This window comes from Crocuta crocuta, unplaced genomic scaffold, assembly GCF_008692635.1.
Source record: "Crocuta crocuta isolate KB4526 unplaced genomic scaffold, BGI_CrCroc_1.0 scaffold30, whole genome shotgun sequence".
NCBI classification, from domain to species: Eukaryota; Metazoa; Chordata; class Mammalia; order Carnivora; family Hyaenidae; genus Crocuta; species Crocuta crocuta.
The window spans coordinates 8328922-8344540 of record NW_027528345.1 but is presented as its reverse complement, the minus strand read 5'-3'; the positions used below and the strand labels follow the sequence as shown (position 1 = coordinate 8344540).

General features: G+C 49.9%; 1 protein-coding gene across 1 annotated transcript in view; it reads left to right on the top strand.

Annotated features, from left to right (window-relative positions):
* The window catches only part of VDR (vitamin D receptor), a 52037-nt gene that overhangs the window by 17991 nt on the left and 18427 nt on the right, over positions 1–15619 (top strand). The window contains exons 2-5 of the mRNA XM_077753666.1: positions 246–309; positions 3585–3732; positions 14513–14587; positions 15059–15129. Coding sequence (XP_077609792.1) covers positions 3587–3732; positions 14513–14587; positions 15059–15129 — 292 coding nt within the window. The 5' untranslated portion in view covers positions 246–309; positions 3585–3586. The remainder of the gene's footprint in view (positions 1–245; positions 310–3584; positions 3733–14512; positions 14588–15058; positions 15130–15619) is intronic.

The following is a 15619-nucleotide window of genomic DNA, read 5'->3' as shown; positions in this document are numbered from 1 at the left end:
ACTCCCAGCCTCAGCTTCGAGGAAGGGCTGGTCCTGACTGCTGCCAGGCTCCACCCCCTCCCCCCTGCCAGTGATGACATGGCACGCCTGTGCCCAACAAAGCACTCTGTCAAGTTTTCAGTCCCTGATCTGGGGACGAAAGTCTCTTGAGAGAACCTCCTGTACCATTTACTGGACTCGCCAGAGGACTGGCTATGAGGTCAGTGCCCAGCTGGAGATGAAGCGCTTCCCCTTTTTCATTTCAGAGTCCTTTTGGTTGGACGTGCTGTGACCTCACAGAAGGGCATCCCCGCCCCTCTGCTCCTTCAGGTGGGTGTTTCCTCATCAGCCACAACCTCTCTGGCTGGCTGTTTTCCAGGGACAGGTGCAGGCCATAGGAAGGAGGGGGCCAAGAGAAGGAAGAGAATACTACCCTGGGCAAATGCGGGTCGGACCCTGTGTCAGCAGAACCTGCGGCAGCCCGCAGCTGAGACCCAGAGCCAGCTGGAGGCAGGGTGGGGGCTCAGAGAGGGGGTCAGAAGGGAGAGGCTGCTGCCTCCCAGGCCAGGACATCAGGGGGCTGTCCAGCATAGTGATGTTTCCTGCCCAGCTCCAGTCTGCTCATTCTCTCTCCTGCCTCCACAGTCTCTTCCTGCCCATTCCTGAGATGGCCAGCTCTCTGGCCACGTATGCCTGGGTCTCTTTTGTATCTCTGGACTTTAGTCCTGGGCCCTGGCTCCTTGGTAGCGGCAAATACCCCAAGCCCGGCTGAGTTTTGTCTCAGCTCACCTAAAATTGTCCCGTTTCCTGTGGGCCTCTGGCTGATGGGTCCGGCCTTCTGTCTGGCCTGACCGGGGTCCTGGGCCCCCACCCCCTGACCAGGAGCCTTCCTGATGTCAAGGCAGTAGCTCACGCCATTGCAGGAAGGCGCTGTTACCATGCCGGAGTATCTTGTGGTCCCAACTCTCTTGCATCATGACATTGCCAGTGAGCCTGTGTGATGATGAGCACTTGTTGGACTGATTTGTCTGGTATTCCCCCCACGCCCACGTTTGATTTCTCCTTTTTTCCACCAAATCCACCAGATGTTTAGTTGCCTGGATGACACAGACTCTGTAGCAACATCATGATGACTGAGAGTTGCACCATCTCAGCTGACCTGGGGTTAAGCCACAAGCATCCTAGACAGTTTCTCCTATTGCCCCACGATGCTATTGGGCCTCTGGGATTCCTGCCCACAGCTTGGATGTGTGCGGCACTCTAGAAGCCCTGGGGAGTCGGCTTGGCCTTGGGCTGGGATACAGGGACAATGCTGACAAACCCACAGGCACTGTTTCCTCACTTTTTCATTCTTTGAAAATTGTGAAATGTTTTATATACACGGATGGGCATATAAAACATAAAATTGTATTTTCATAATGTTTTTAATTTATTTATTTAAAGAGTGACAGAGCAAGGAGGGGAGGGACAGAGAGAGAGAGAGGGAGAGAATCCCAAGCAGGCTCTGCACTGGCAGCACAGAGCCCAGTGCAGGGCTTGAACTCACGAACCATGAGATCATGACCTGAGCTGAAATCAAGAGTCAGACAGTCAACCAACTGAGCCACCCAGACACCCCATTCATAACAATAAATATAAGATACCATATACCGACCACTCAAAGAAATAAAATATAGTTCCTATGTAAGGCCTCTGAATGCCTGTCCCCAATCTCAGTCCCTCAAAGATTTGTTAATTATGCCTTTGCTCTTTTTTTTTTTTTAAAGAGTCTTTCTTCCTGTGCGCANCCCAGTGCAGGGCTTGAACTCACGAACCATGAGATCATGACCTGAGCTGAAATCAAGAGTCAGACAGTCAACCAACTGAGCCACCCAGACACCCCATTCATAACAATAAATATAAGATACCATATACCGACCACTCAAAGAAATAAAATATAGTTCCTATGTAAGGCCTCTGAATGCCTGTCCCCAATCTCAGTCCCTCAAAGATTTGTTAATTATGCCTTTGCTCTTTTTTTTTTAAAGAGTCTTTCTTCCTGTGCGCGCGCGCGTGTGTGTGTATAAACATTGTAGTTTAACAAGTGTCAATCTAGCTGTGATGGTGATGAGTAATAGTGTCACTATTAGTACATTAAAGTTCCCAGGAAGCTGAGAGAGATGGGATCCATCTGTGATCAGGGTCCCCTCCACCCCTCTCCTTATCTGTCCCACTTCCTTTCTTTGGTTTGAAGCTCTTTGTGGAATTAAAAAATGTAAAGTATTTGCTTTGTGTTTTTTGTAATCATACTTAATAGAGATAACTCAAGATAGAGAAAACTCAAGGTTTGGGCTTCTCTGGGCCTCATTTGTAAAGAGAGCGACAGTGATAGCACTACCTCGTTGGGTGATTTGAAGAGCAAACAGGATAAGACTCAAGCGAGCTTTGATATGCCAAGCCTCAGCTCCGAGAGTCCATTGGAAAGAAGCTCAGAACCTCCCAAGGGCCCCCCAGAATCTACTTCTCTCACCTCGGTGTGGGAGAACATGGTACTGGTTCATAACTGGCTTTCTCTCATATTTCTTCTGCCCTGAGGGACCCTCCTGCCCTGGGGCCATGGGGCCACTTAAGCCTGCAATGGCGCTTGTGACGATTCAGACGGAAGTAGGAGGCAGCAGGGTCTGGAGCACCTTAGGGAGGCTGAGGGGCTCCGAGCCTGACTGTGTGGAGCCAAGGGCCCAATCTGCCTAATGGAAGAGTTAAGGCAACTGTTCTCGAGAAGAATTTCCAAAAGCTATTAGATTTTGTTCCCTCCATCTTTCCCCTCTCCTCAAGTGTGAAATCCATCTCTAGATGATAATGCTTACTTATAAAAGCCATCTCTGAAAACTAAACTAGTTAATTGTGTATGACTCACATTATTCAGAAGGATGTTCAAATCAGTGTGTTAAATTTTTACTGGCAAAAAAAGAAGAGGGAACAAGATTTTGATTATCTTAGCAAAGGGCCACAGGCCTGTCAGTTCTGAGCTATGTGGCTGTAAGGAGCAGGGATCAGAAGAGGAAGGTCTGATTTGGGCATGTGAGCTATTCTGTCCACCAGACAGAGAGGCTGAGGGCATCTATCTGCACTTGAAGAGGTGGGGGGAGGGCTCCCCTTTTCTCTTGGAGGGGGCGCTGGGCAGAATAGAGGCTTCTGACCTGCTTCAGGTCTGCTCCTGAGGTGAATGGAGGCCTCACACCCTGTAAAGGAAAACGTCATTCTTCAGGTGAGGGTGGTAGGGCACAGAGAGGCTAAACTCCTCACCCAAAGTGGCCTGGCTAGTAGGTGGCATATGCAGCCTTTGGACCCAAACCACGCTATGAGCGGCTTCACCACAGCGCCCCCCACAGACCGCTCCAGACCTGGATGAGGGAGCCCACCTTCTGCTCCACAGAGTCTGGAGGGTACGCTGTGGTGGGAGAGTCATAAAATGAGGGAGCCAAAGAAATCCTGCTCAGGCCTGCGACCTGGGTTGTTGCCCAGCCTTGCTGGGCTTCTGGCAGCTGGGGGTGGGGGTGCAAAGGCTATTAGCCAGCCCTGGCACTGACTAAGCTCTGGCCTTGGCCTGCCTGCTCTTCTTGCAGGGATGGAAGCGATGGCGGCCAGCACTTCCCTGCCCGACCCTGGCGACTTTGACCGGAACGTGCCCCGAATCTGTGGGGTGTGCGGAGACCGAGCCACCGGCTTTCACTTCAATGCTATGACCTGTGAAGGCTGCAAAGGCTTCTTCAGGTGAGTCCTCCCCAAGGGCAAGGGGAAAGAGAGGAAGCAAGATTTCCCATGAAGAGAACCCCTGCGTCTTCCCTGTCTCCTTCCTTCCCAAGCCCATGGAACATGCGAGCCTCTGGGAGTAACAGTGTCTTGGTGAGAGTATCTTCTTCCTCCCCTCCCTTCAGCTCCAGCTGTGTCCTCTGACCCTCTCAGAAATGGTTTTCCTGAGGTTGCTGTCAAGGTCCCCATCTTCCCATTACCCTTTGGCCCACAGTCCCCTATATTAACCCATATGTCTGTCCTGGAGTGAACCTCCTAACAGATGGATGATCATAGGCATGTCCTTGGAGAAGCCCCAGAACTTGGCCTCAGAGATTGTCCTCCCATCCAAATGAAGCCATTCCTTGGAACAAGAGAAATCGTACCCCGGTTGGACCTCCATACTTGATCTGCGCCCATACCTTCACCCATGGCTTGCTGTCCCCAGTTGGAAAGCTCAGGCAATGTCAGCAACGTGCCAACCATCCTGTGTAGTCAGGGCCAGTTTCTCTACCGGCTTGCCTCTTCTCCAGTGAGCCCAGTGTCACAAGTGCAAACAGTATGGGGAAGGGACGTACTGGAAAGGCTGAAAGAAGGGTGTTTACATCCAAAGCCAGGAAGGGAAGATGGGAAAGTGATGAATTGCAGGATAGGACCGAGAACCATGAGAAATGAGCATTTGGCCTATAGTGGAGAGAGAGCAAGCAGGAGAGAAGCCTGGAAGGAAACATGAAAAAAAGAGCTTCTGTGGAATAGTATTAATTGGAGGTAAGTAAAGAAAAGGACAGGGCTTTGGCCGTCAGGAGACGAAAGAGTGAATCAGGTCCGGAACAAGAATGCAGCGGTCTGCCTGGTTGTCTGAACTGAAGGGCTCTCCCACTGGCTTGGAGGGCAGAGTGAATCAGAGCCTGGGACCTTGTGAGGTACCTGCCCCATCCCCCCGCCCAAGCAGAGACTCGTGGGCCGTCTGTGAACACAGCTCCCAGCTCGCCTGCCCTCTGTCCCGGGAACCAGCTGGCCTGGAGTTTCACTACCTTGAGCCATCGCTGGGCAGCAGGGTTTCTGTGGCTGCTCATTGACTATTTGGCCCGGCCTGGGTGGCCCGCTTGGCCTCCCGGCAGGCTGCTCCCCAGCTCGGGGAACCAGCCCGGCAGCATCGCTGGCTGCAGCTTCTGCTGCCGTGTCTCCCATTCCCTGTGCTTCCTGCAGGCCTGCAAGAGCCCACCTGGACCCTTCCTGCCTGGGCCTTCAAAGCAATAATGGGGAAGGCGGGTGGGTACGCACATCAGGGCTGCTTCCTATCAGAAGAGCGGCTGGGCTATAGAGCTGGCCATGCCATTGCATGTCCTTGCTAAGTTCTTTTGACTTCTCTTTTCAGTTACCTCAACCAGGCACCTGAGTTTAATAATATCTGGCTCCTCTCTTATAGAGCGTTAGTCTGGGGATTGATTTGATGACATATGTAAAAGTACTTCGAAAAACATAAAGTATAATATGTTAACCTGAAGGTTGAATACTTATGTTCTTAATGGAACACTGCCCTAATAAAGTAAACAAAAGTGTCTCCAGCCACACACCCTCCTTTCACACACACACTCAATGGATTTTAATGAGCATCTATTATCAAGGCACAGGACTAAGAGTTGGCAATATGAGGACTCGGACCAAAGGTCCTATGTCACCAGTCTATGACCTAAATATCTCCAAAAGCTCTTCGGGCTGTTTGGTTAATTCATAGACCCCTGCCCACAATCCGCCCTCTTTCTAGGCCACCTATCCCTGGGGTTTAGCTCTGGGAGATGGGACTCTTAGGTGGCTGTTTATTGGGTTATGACATACTGGAGGTCAATTCCTCACTAGAGGGCTCCAACCCCCTTGCCCCTGTGCTTCCTTCCCTCAGATCCACCGCTAGGCTCTGACTCCTGGAGGCAAGACTGTGGTAGGTAGGCATCTGGGTGGAGGGAGGACAGGTTCCCTGATGCCCAGGGTCAGGTGTGGGAAATGGCAAAATGGACAAGGATGGTGTGTTTGCACATCCATGTCACCAGGGTGTGACTCTGTTGCTTGTGGCATGATATGCTCCTGTCACCCACCCTGAGCCCCTCTTTCCAGCAACCCCTGTGTGAAAGTACTGGTATTCTGGGCAGCATGCTACTTTTGTCTTGTTACCCTGTCCTCCTCTACCTTGTACCTTTACTGTCCCTGCCTTGATGGCTGAGCCAGGATGCACTTTCTGAAGAGCCAACACCTCTTGTTGTTTGTCTTGATTGTGTTTGATAAAAATACACACACACACACACACATACACACGCACAATCGATCTTCATTATTTGTAGATTCTGTATTTGCAAACTTGCCCACCTGTTAAAATTTCCTTGTAGTCCCCACATCAATACTTACAGACTTTTGTGGTCATTTCTGGACATGGCCCAGAGTGGTGAACAATTCATGACCCCCGATGCACACATTCGCAGCCAGGGTGGAACAAGGTGACACTCTGCCTTCTTGTCTCAGCTCTCATGCTACAAACAAGTGTCCTTTTTGTGGGCTGCTTAGTGTCACAGGTTTTGCATTTTTGTGCATTTGATGGTGATCTCACTGTTTAGGATGGCCCCAAGCATAGTGCTGAAGTGCCATTGAGGGGTCCTTACCAAGCACAAGAAAGTTTCGATGTGCCTTGTAAAGAAAACATGTGTTCAAGAAGCTTCGTTCAGACATGAGCTCTAGTGCTGTTGGCTGAGTTCAGTTTACATGAATCAACAATATATATTAAGGAAGATGCCTTTAAATAGAAAGCACATGTTATGTATTGATTGATTGATGAAAATGTTGTGACCAGAGGCTCCCAGGAAGCTAATCCTAGGAACAATGGCTCAGTATGTGTTAATTCAGTTGTTCATGGTGACTTCACAGAAAATAACTGCTGCCAAAAAGAAAAATCAATTAAATATACATAATTGCTCCTCTCTTCTCCCCCTTCCCCTTGCTTCTCCTTTGCTTCATCCAAATTCTATTTGGTATTTTTCTATTTCAGTCTGGTTCAAATAGAACCCCTTTGCCACTTACGTCGGTTTGTGAAATCCTGATCCCAGGAAGAAAGGTCTACATTATGNGGGGGACCTTCTCTGTGTCAGGTTCCGTATCCTCAGGAACACAAAGATAGGTGCAACCAAGTGCCTTCATGGTGCTCTCAAGGAAAGAGCATCCCTTTCGTGCTAAGTCACTGGCTAGTTTCCAAGCCCTGGGGACCAGTTTGACCATTCAGTGTTTGGTTTGGCTTCCAAGATAATCAAACTAACCTGCTATAGGGGTTAGTTGTGGTCATCCCAAGAGGTCCAAAATTCATAATCAAACCAAAATGGGATTATGAAGGTTAGAGACCATTAGAGACCATTATTGGTCAGTTTGTCCTACAAGGTATTTCATGCTTTTTCTGCTCCCTGATCCTCTAGAATACATGGACATCCTGAGAGAAAAATGATATTTCCAATGTGAATAAAATGGTGTGGGCAGGCTTGGAAAATATTACATGTCTTGGCTATGTTAATAACCAGAGCATAAGTAAGGGCCAGAGGGGGAAAATATGTAGGTCTACTACAAAGGATACATATATATTGGATAATCTGTGGATGTGAATGAATCTCTGGTCATGAGTGGCTTAGTTCAGACTCTAATATAAAGGAAAAGGTATAAAAGACAGAGAAGAAAATCAGAGGGACCCCTTTGATGAAGAGAATTAAGAGTATGGTGAAGTTTGGGGTGCCTGGGTGGCTTAGTCGGTTAAGCATCCAACTTTCGCTAAGGTCATGATCTCACGGTTCGTGGGTTCGCGTCGGGCTCTGTGCTGACTGCCAGCTCAGAGCCTGGAGCCTGTTTCAGAGTCTGTGACTCCCTCTCTCTCTGACCCTCCCCTGCTCACGCTGTCTCTGTCTCTCTCTCCTAGAAATAAATAAAACATTAAAAAAAAAAAAAGAGTATGGTGAAGTTTAAGTTTAAGAGGTAGTCCTGGGGGACACCTAGGTAGCTCAGTCAGTTAAGCATCTGACTCTTGATTTCGGCTCAGGTCGTGATCTGACCATCGTGAGATCAAGTCCCACGTTGGGTTTCATGCTGGAAATGGAACCTGCTTGAGATTCTCTCTCTCTCTCTGCCCCTCCCCTGCCTATACTTGCTCTCTCTCTGTCTCTCAAAACAAAACGAAACAAAACAAAACAATACAAAACAAAATGGTAGGAGGGGAAGAAGTCGTCTTGGAACACAGGGTTGAGAAAACAGATAACTGCCTCTTTCTCTTGTCTTCTTCCTTTTGTTGATACCTGCTTAATCCAGACACTGTGAAGCTGTGTGCTACAGGTGCCACGCTAACGAATACAGTGTGGAGAAATGCCTTCTTGTTTGCAGACCTCAAGGTTCTCAGGGACCTTGTTAGTTATGAGTCCTGTGGAGTGCAGGGGGCAAAAGGCAGGCTGGTGAGGATCTGGGAACATGAGGAATGTTCTGGCTTTCAGGAAGTCCTCCCAGCTGATACGGCAAGAGCCATGATGTGAAGGGGAGCAGAGAAATGAGACACATGTCCAGTGACTTTAAAGCTCAAAGTGCTTACAAGCACTGGAGTAAACAAAGAGGAGAGAGGAGCAAGACATTCTGTGGGCACAGGTAAATGAGTCACCACAAAGTCAGCACTGCCAGAAAAAACTTTGTCCAGTTCAGCTTGGCAGCTGGCAGCTCTTCTGTGGCCGTTCGAGGCTGTGAATGAAAGAGAGCAAGGAAGGGTATCCGTGGATGGGCCAAGAGTAGTTTTGGAAGTTTGGGTAGAGGAGGCCAGATTATTTGAAGAGAGAATGTCACCGGAGTTCTCAAGAAAGGCAGCTGCAGGCATGTGAAGAAGATCCTACGTTTTGGGGGGAACTCAGCTCTTTCATCAAGGCTCATTGGCATGAAGTCACGCTTGCATGCAGGGGTTCTCTCTGTGCTATGGCAGCATAGGGCCAGTGGAGAGGACCACCAGAGGTTACCCTGCACTTCCAAACCACCCCTCTCAGGGACTGCGTCTCTCCTAATGGCTTTGTCCTAGAGGAGACCTTCAAATGGCCTCTGCTGCACGTTCTTGGACTTTAGGGCACATGTTTTGATGGCTGCTTTGGCTTGGATTGAGGTTTGGTACATTCGTAAGGAGGACCATGTTATGTAAGAATACTGGAAGCTTTGGAATCAAACAGATCTTTATTCTGATCCTGCTTTTACACTTTTTAGCTGTGTGATGTGAAGCAAGTGACAGTGCCTTTTCATATCACCTGTAAAATAGGGATGATGCCCATCCTGAAAGGTGGTTGAGAGCCATGGAGATAATATGTGAAATACTGGCATCAAAAGCTCTCAGGAAGTAGCAATTGTCATCATCCTTTGGTAGTGCTTCGTTTCTGAGAACAGACATCTCTTTCCTCTCCTCTCTCGTGGAACCTGGAATGTGTGTGTGAATAACCCCTGCGTATGGTTCAAAAGAAGCAGCAGCAGCAAATAGTTGAGAAGGGCATATAAGTGAGAAGTAAGTCTCCTTCCCTACCCAATTCCCATGCCTCTACCTCCTCCAGAAGCTGTCACTGTCACCAGCTCACTGTGTTCATTGCCAAACTCTTTATATAAAAGCATGTGTGCGGTTTATGTGTTTATAGATGGGAGTACACTATACTCACCCTTCCACATCTGGCTTTTATCTACTACAGAGCATTTCTTCAAACTAGTTCCCATTTCCACACTCTTCCTCTATCCTTTCCACAGCCCCATCATTTTGCATGGATATACGCATGGATATACTATGATGTCATGGACCAGTTCTCTCTCTCTCTCTTTTTTTAATTTGAGAGAGAGATAGAGCATGAGTAGGGGAGGGGCAGAGAGTAAGAGAGGAAGAAAGAGAATCCCAAGCAGATTCCATGTACTGTCAGTGCCGATGGAGCCCAAGGTGGGGCTCGAACCTATGAACCATGAGATCATGACCTGAGCTGAAATCAAAAGTCAGGTGTTCAACCGACTGAGCCACCCAGGCACCATTGGACCAATTCTCCTTTTTTTTTTTTTTTTTAATTTTTAAAAAATGTTTTTTTTTTGAGAGAGAGAGAAAGAGAGAGAGAGAGAGACAGAGAGAGACAGACAGAGTACAAGCAGGGGAAGGGCAGAAAGAGAGGCAGACACAGAATCTGAAGCAGGTTCCAGGCTCTGACTATCATCACAGACCCCAGCGCAGGGCTCAGACTCACAAACTGCGAGATCATGACCTGAGCTGAAGTCGGACGCTTAACTGACTGAACCACTCAGGCGCCCCAGGACCAGTTCTCTTTTGATGGGCATTTAGGCTTTGTCCTCTGCTTCTCGGACAGTGCTGCAGTGACCACTTTGTGCACGTGTCTTTGGGCCCATGGGCTGACTTACTCACAGGATGAATTTCTGGAAGTAGATTTACTGTGTTAAAACCTCTGTGCATCTTACATGTTGGTGGACATTGCCAAATTGCCCTCTAAAAAAGGGGCTTGTGCTCTTTATCACAGTGTTAACTTACCTTCCTTTAGAGCTGGTTTTTTAAACTCCCCTGAGGGGCCCTTGATGCTGCCACATACAAATACGTGCCACGTAGGTCCCACCTATCAGACCATTTAGGTCCTTCACAGCAGGATCTCCCTCAGGCTCCTGTATCTAGTCCAGGCTCTGAGATTTCCATGACACTCTGATCTGCAGAGGAGACAGAGCCTGGAGCTGGTACTCGGCCCTGGGCTTGGGTTTTACAAGGTGTGTCTCTGGTGATAGGACCACCTACCCGAGAAGGACTCTACTGTCTCAGGTCTGAGACTCTGGCCTCGGGCCCTTCATGCTTCTGTGAATTGCCTGGCTGTCATGTTTTGATGAATTGGTCAATGTCCTCTCTCACCCCTGACTTTCTAGAAACTGTGTCTATACTTAGCCTGGCTGCACCACCCCTACCCCTCCTTCCTGAGCTGGGGTATAATTGCCAACCATCCAGAGGATGACAGGGTCCAGGCGCAGAGAGGAGCTAAGGCAATGGGCTCCCATGGAAACTTGAAGCTCTTGTTTCTCAAAACCAAACCAGCTCACAAGCAATTAGCATTGGGAGGGAGGCAGGGCAGGGCATGGATCTTTAGGACATAGCACAGAGCCAGGGCTGGCCAATCTGGCTGCTCTGACTCCTTGTGGGCAGAGGCTAGATGACAGCCACATGTGTGGAAGTGCCCTTAGAAGGCAGGAGATGGGGAAAAACTGGGCTTCAATCTCACAGGACCTGCGGCCCGGCAACTGGGCTGGGCTGGGCACCCCTGAAAGCCATCTCAGAGGAGGACGCGGGTCTGGCTATTGGAGGTGGCGAGGGAGTTTCTATCCCCTGAACACCCAGCCACACTGTGGAGTGACAATGTTCTTCGTGATGGCTAACCTCCATCTTTCTGGCTACAATTCCAGGGTCTTTCCTCTGATTCTGTCTTTGGAGGAGTCAAGGAACAGCTGCTTACTATAATTTTCCATAATAATAACTTAAGAGCTCCATGAATTTATGGGCTCCTTTCTGCATTGTTCAAATAATGTGCAGACACGCTGCAAAGTTGGTGGGACAAAGTGTGGCAAAGGGTGAAAGGCGTAAGTGGCATTCTTACCCCAGGTCTGAGCCTTCCTGTGAGATAATGTGCCTGGCCAGAAGGACTTTTAACATTTCCTTCCTGCCTGCCTTCCTCTCCTCCCCTTCCTCCTCCTCCTCCTCCATCTCTCCCTCCTCTTCCTCCTCGTGCTTTGTTTCTCAGTACTCATGAGAGTACTTCCTACTACAACTACAAAGCTAGAGGCAAGGATACTGGATTTTCTCCCCCCCTGTATTTTCTTTTAAGCCAGATCTGCTTTTTTTTTTTTTTTGGGGGGGGGGATTCCAACCCAGCCTTGTTAGAGTCCACTCCTGTTGTCAGACAAAGCTGGGCGGAGTGGATATCTCCAAGTCTCCTGTGTGTGGAAGCCTGGAGTGGGCTTCAGATTTACAGTGAGGAAGATAAAAGAAAGATGGTGATGGTCCACATCTCTTTCTGAGCAACCTCGTGGGTGGGGGAGGTGCCCACCAGTGAGAGTCAGAGGCACTCTGACTAGTGCACTCAGGTGCACTAGAGCCCAAGGAAGGAGAGACAGGCCTCTGAGGGGTGTGGGGCTGCCTCTCGTGTGGGGCCCCATGGAGTTCTCAGGCCCCAGCACAGGGCTGGTGGGAGGCTTTGGCTCATGTGTCTGGAGGTGCCACACGTATGCTCCTCTTGGTGCCCCAAACCCTGGAGAATGAACGGGAAGACCTCTGAGCCAGACAAGACAGTGGGTGGAAGGAAAAAGCAGACCCTCCACTCCTGGGCAAAATGCCTAGTTGTAAAAAAAAAAAAAAAAAGGAAGTGAGAGTTTTCTCTGAATTAGAAACTTCTGGCCCTTGAATAAATTTAGAGAATTACAGGAATTCTGGGGCCTGAGCATTTGTGGTAATAGGCAGAGCCACAGGAGCCACGAGTGGGAAAAAGGGGGAAGAGTAAAGGGGTGAATAAAGCTCACATCCAGTGGTGACGGCAGTATCTCATTTCGGGGTAGCTAAGGTATCTCCATATTTGCCTGTCCCCCTGGAGAGCTACAATAGATGGATGGAGGCTCAAGGAGAAGCGTTTTCTGTTTCCATAAAGGTGGGCAAAAGCTTCATGTACAGTCGCTCCCTGGGTAGTCCCTGCAAGGCTGGATGTGGCCTTTAGTGGTCTGGTTTTGATCTCCATAGCCTCATGTTTCTCCACCTCCCTGTGTAGCCCAATCTACTGGGGACCCCTTTGGATCAGAAAAGGTATAACAGGAGGGTATAGGGGGCCAAGGTCCAAAACCAAGAGCAGCTACCTCATGGGCCACTGGGTCATCCTTGGCCTTGAATTGTTCTTAAGAGCCAGTTGCCTGGAGGTCTTTTCCTGTGGGCTCCACTTCACTGAGCACCTTGAGTTTCTAGAGATGAGAGTGGTTGTTCAGGAAGCTAAACACTGGGCCTCACATCTCTAACAGCCAACCAGGGAGCCTTCACTTCTTGCTAAATCACCTCACTGAGAAGTTTCTTCCCCTCAGTAGTCCCATCTATAAAATGAGGAGGTATACCAGTAGTCTCTTGGGTCCCCTAATCATCTGTCCATATCAACCAATGAGTATGTTTATCCTAAACGCCATATGTCTTCCAGTGAATGTAAACGAACAGTGAGTCATTTTTCACCAAGAAATACAACCAGTGTGTGACCAGCTCCTCTCTAAGAGAGAGAAATGTTTGGACCTGGGCCTTTGCTTCTAAAGCTTGAGCGTCTATCTCCACAGTTCCTTGGAAGATGCCACTGCTCACAGAGAAAGTGATTCTGCCACCACCCTTCCCCAACTAACTCCTGTCACCCATCCTGGGGCAAACAAGTGGGGCCTGCCCCTGCTTGGGCTGGGAAGAATATGAGGAACCTCTAGGACATGGGTGAGGTAGCCTCCCCAAATCCCATGGGGTGTGGCTGGCAGCAGGGAAGAAAGCCACATTTAGGAAGATGAGCCTTTGGGGCGCCTGGGTGGCTTAGTCGGTTAAGCGTCCAACTTTCGCTTAGGTCATGATCTCGTGGNCGTGGGTGTCCTCCCCCCCCCCCCACGCAATTTTACATAGAATACCAAGGGCCGGGGTACAAGCTTCCAAGCTAAGATCCTTTGGTACTTTTCTGCCTTTGAAGAATCCTTGCTTCCTCTGACTTTTAGAAAGCCAAAGCCAGACCTCAGGGCTCCTGCCCACTCATCTGGCCTTTTCTCTCTGGATGTGTTATCTGGATGCCAAAAGCTATGGTTTGAGCCCTTCCTCCCTTCTTCCTGGACAAGGGACGCTCTAATCACAGACCTCCAGACTCTAGGTGACTTAGAGCCGCCACTAGCATCCTCATCTCTCATGATGGCTTCACTAGAAGCAGTGAGGGCTGCTCTGCAGATTTCAGAATTTTTTTTTCTTTAAAAAAAATTTTTTTAATGTTTATTTATTTTTGAGAAAGAGACAGAGCTCCATCAGGGAAAGGGCAGACAGATATCGAGATACAGAGTCTGAAGCAGGCTCCAGGCTCTGGGCTGTCAGCACAGAGCCCAAGGGGGTAGTGGGGGTGCTTGAACTCAGGAACTTGGAGATCATGACCTGAGCTGAAGTCCCAAGCTTAACCAACTGAGTCACCCAGGCATCCCAGTATTTTAAAAAATTTCACTAGGCCAATTCACTCATATATTTCCTATGTAATAGTAATAGTAATAGTAATAATAGTAGTAGTAGTAGTAGTAGTAGTAGTAATAATAATAATAAAAGTGAGAAGAAGAGTACCATCAAAGTAAATCAGGGGAGCTATGCTGCCTCAGTAGGTAAAGTGGGCAGCTCTTAATCTCCGTATCATGAGTTCAAGCCCCAGGGGTATAGCCTACTTTAAATAAATAAATAAATAAATATCCTTGGGAATAGTAAAAATATAAATGAAAGCAAAGATGGTAGCAGAGTAGGCAATGATAGAAGGAGGAGGAGCCTGGAGTGTGGGGGAGGGAGCTGTGGTCACTGAGAGTGGCCAGGGTTGGGCCCCAAACCCTCTGTGGGAGACATGGAGATCCCTGGGGCTTGCGGGCAGGTCTCGGTGGTCACAGCCCCTGCAGGCAGCCGGGGCCAAGGCTGGAAGGTGGGTGGCACACAGGTGGCAGGTGCTCTCTCCCTCGGCAGGCGAAGCATGAAGCGGAAGGCGCTGTTCACCTGTCCCTTTAATGGCGACTGCCGCATCACCNAAGATGAAGGAGTGTGAGTGCTCAGGGGCTCGGGCGGAGGGGGTGCGTGGGGTCAGCACTAGAAGGGGAAGGTCTGTGCTGCTGTTCATGCAGGTTTGGCGGAGAGGTGTGCGCGCCCTTCCCCTGCTGGCACCTGCTACCTGGAGCTGGGGCCCTGCAGCCAAAACAACAGGGTCAAGGCACCAAGAGAGGCCTGCGAGCCTCTCTAGGGTCTGTATGTGTGTCTCAGAGGCCTGGGACAGACCCTCCAGGCTGAGGCCTGTGAGGAGGGTGCCACAGGGCACTGTCTTCCTGAGCCCCCAGATCAGTCCTCCTCCAAGACCACATCACTCTTCTCACCAACCTGCTCAATGACCCAGGGATCTTTGGACTTTGGGAGAGTGAGCTGCTGAGCTTGGGGAGGGGTAGGAGTGGTGGAGAAAATAAATATTGAGAGCCCAGCTGGCATCCGGTCTGTACCCCCCCCACCTCCTCCGCCTGGCAGCCTTCCTGCCACTCTGGTCCCTGGGCAGATCTGCCGGCTGGAGCCCAGGGGAGACCAGGGGGAAAGATTCTGTGAGGGGAAGCACTGGACTCTGGGATGACCCTCTGGATCCAGATGGAGAGAGGGGAGCGGTCCTAGGACTTTCTGTCCAGCTCTGGGGTTGGAGGAGAGGACCAACAGCAAATTCCTTTGTTCTAACCCTTGGTTAAAAACAGCCCCTGGACTTTGTTTCTGAGCATGGTATCAGTTATTTGGTAACCAGAGTAGCCATTGAATTCAGCAGCCCCTGGGAGGGGCTAGCCAGGCCCTCCCTGGCCTGGCGCCCAGGCACTGGCCAGCCTGGGCATGGGTGCCCCCTGCACATTCAGCTCCGCTCTGCCTCTTGCTCACTCCTGTCTGCAGTCTGCACGCTGATCCCCTCCTTGGCCCTGGGACAGGGCTTGTGTCTTGCTAAGTTGAGGACCTGAGGAGGCTAAGGAGGGGTGCGCGGATGCAGGCACCCTGGGAGGCCCTCCTCGCTATGGAGCTATTGTTCTGGGGGGTGAGGGAGGCAGGTACAGG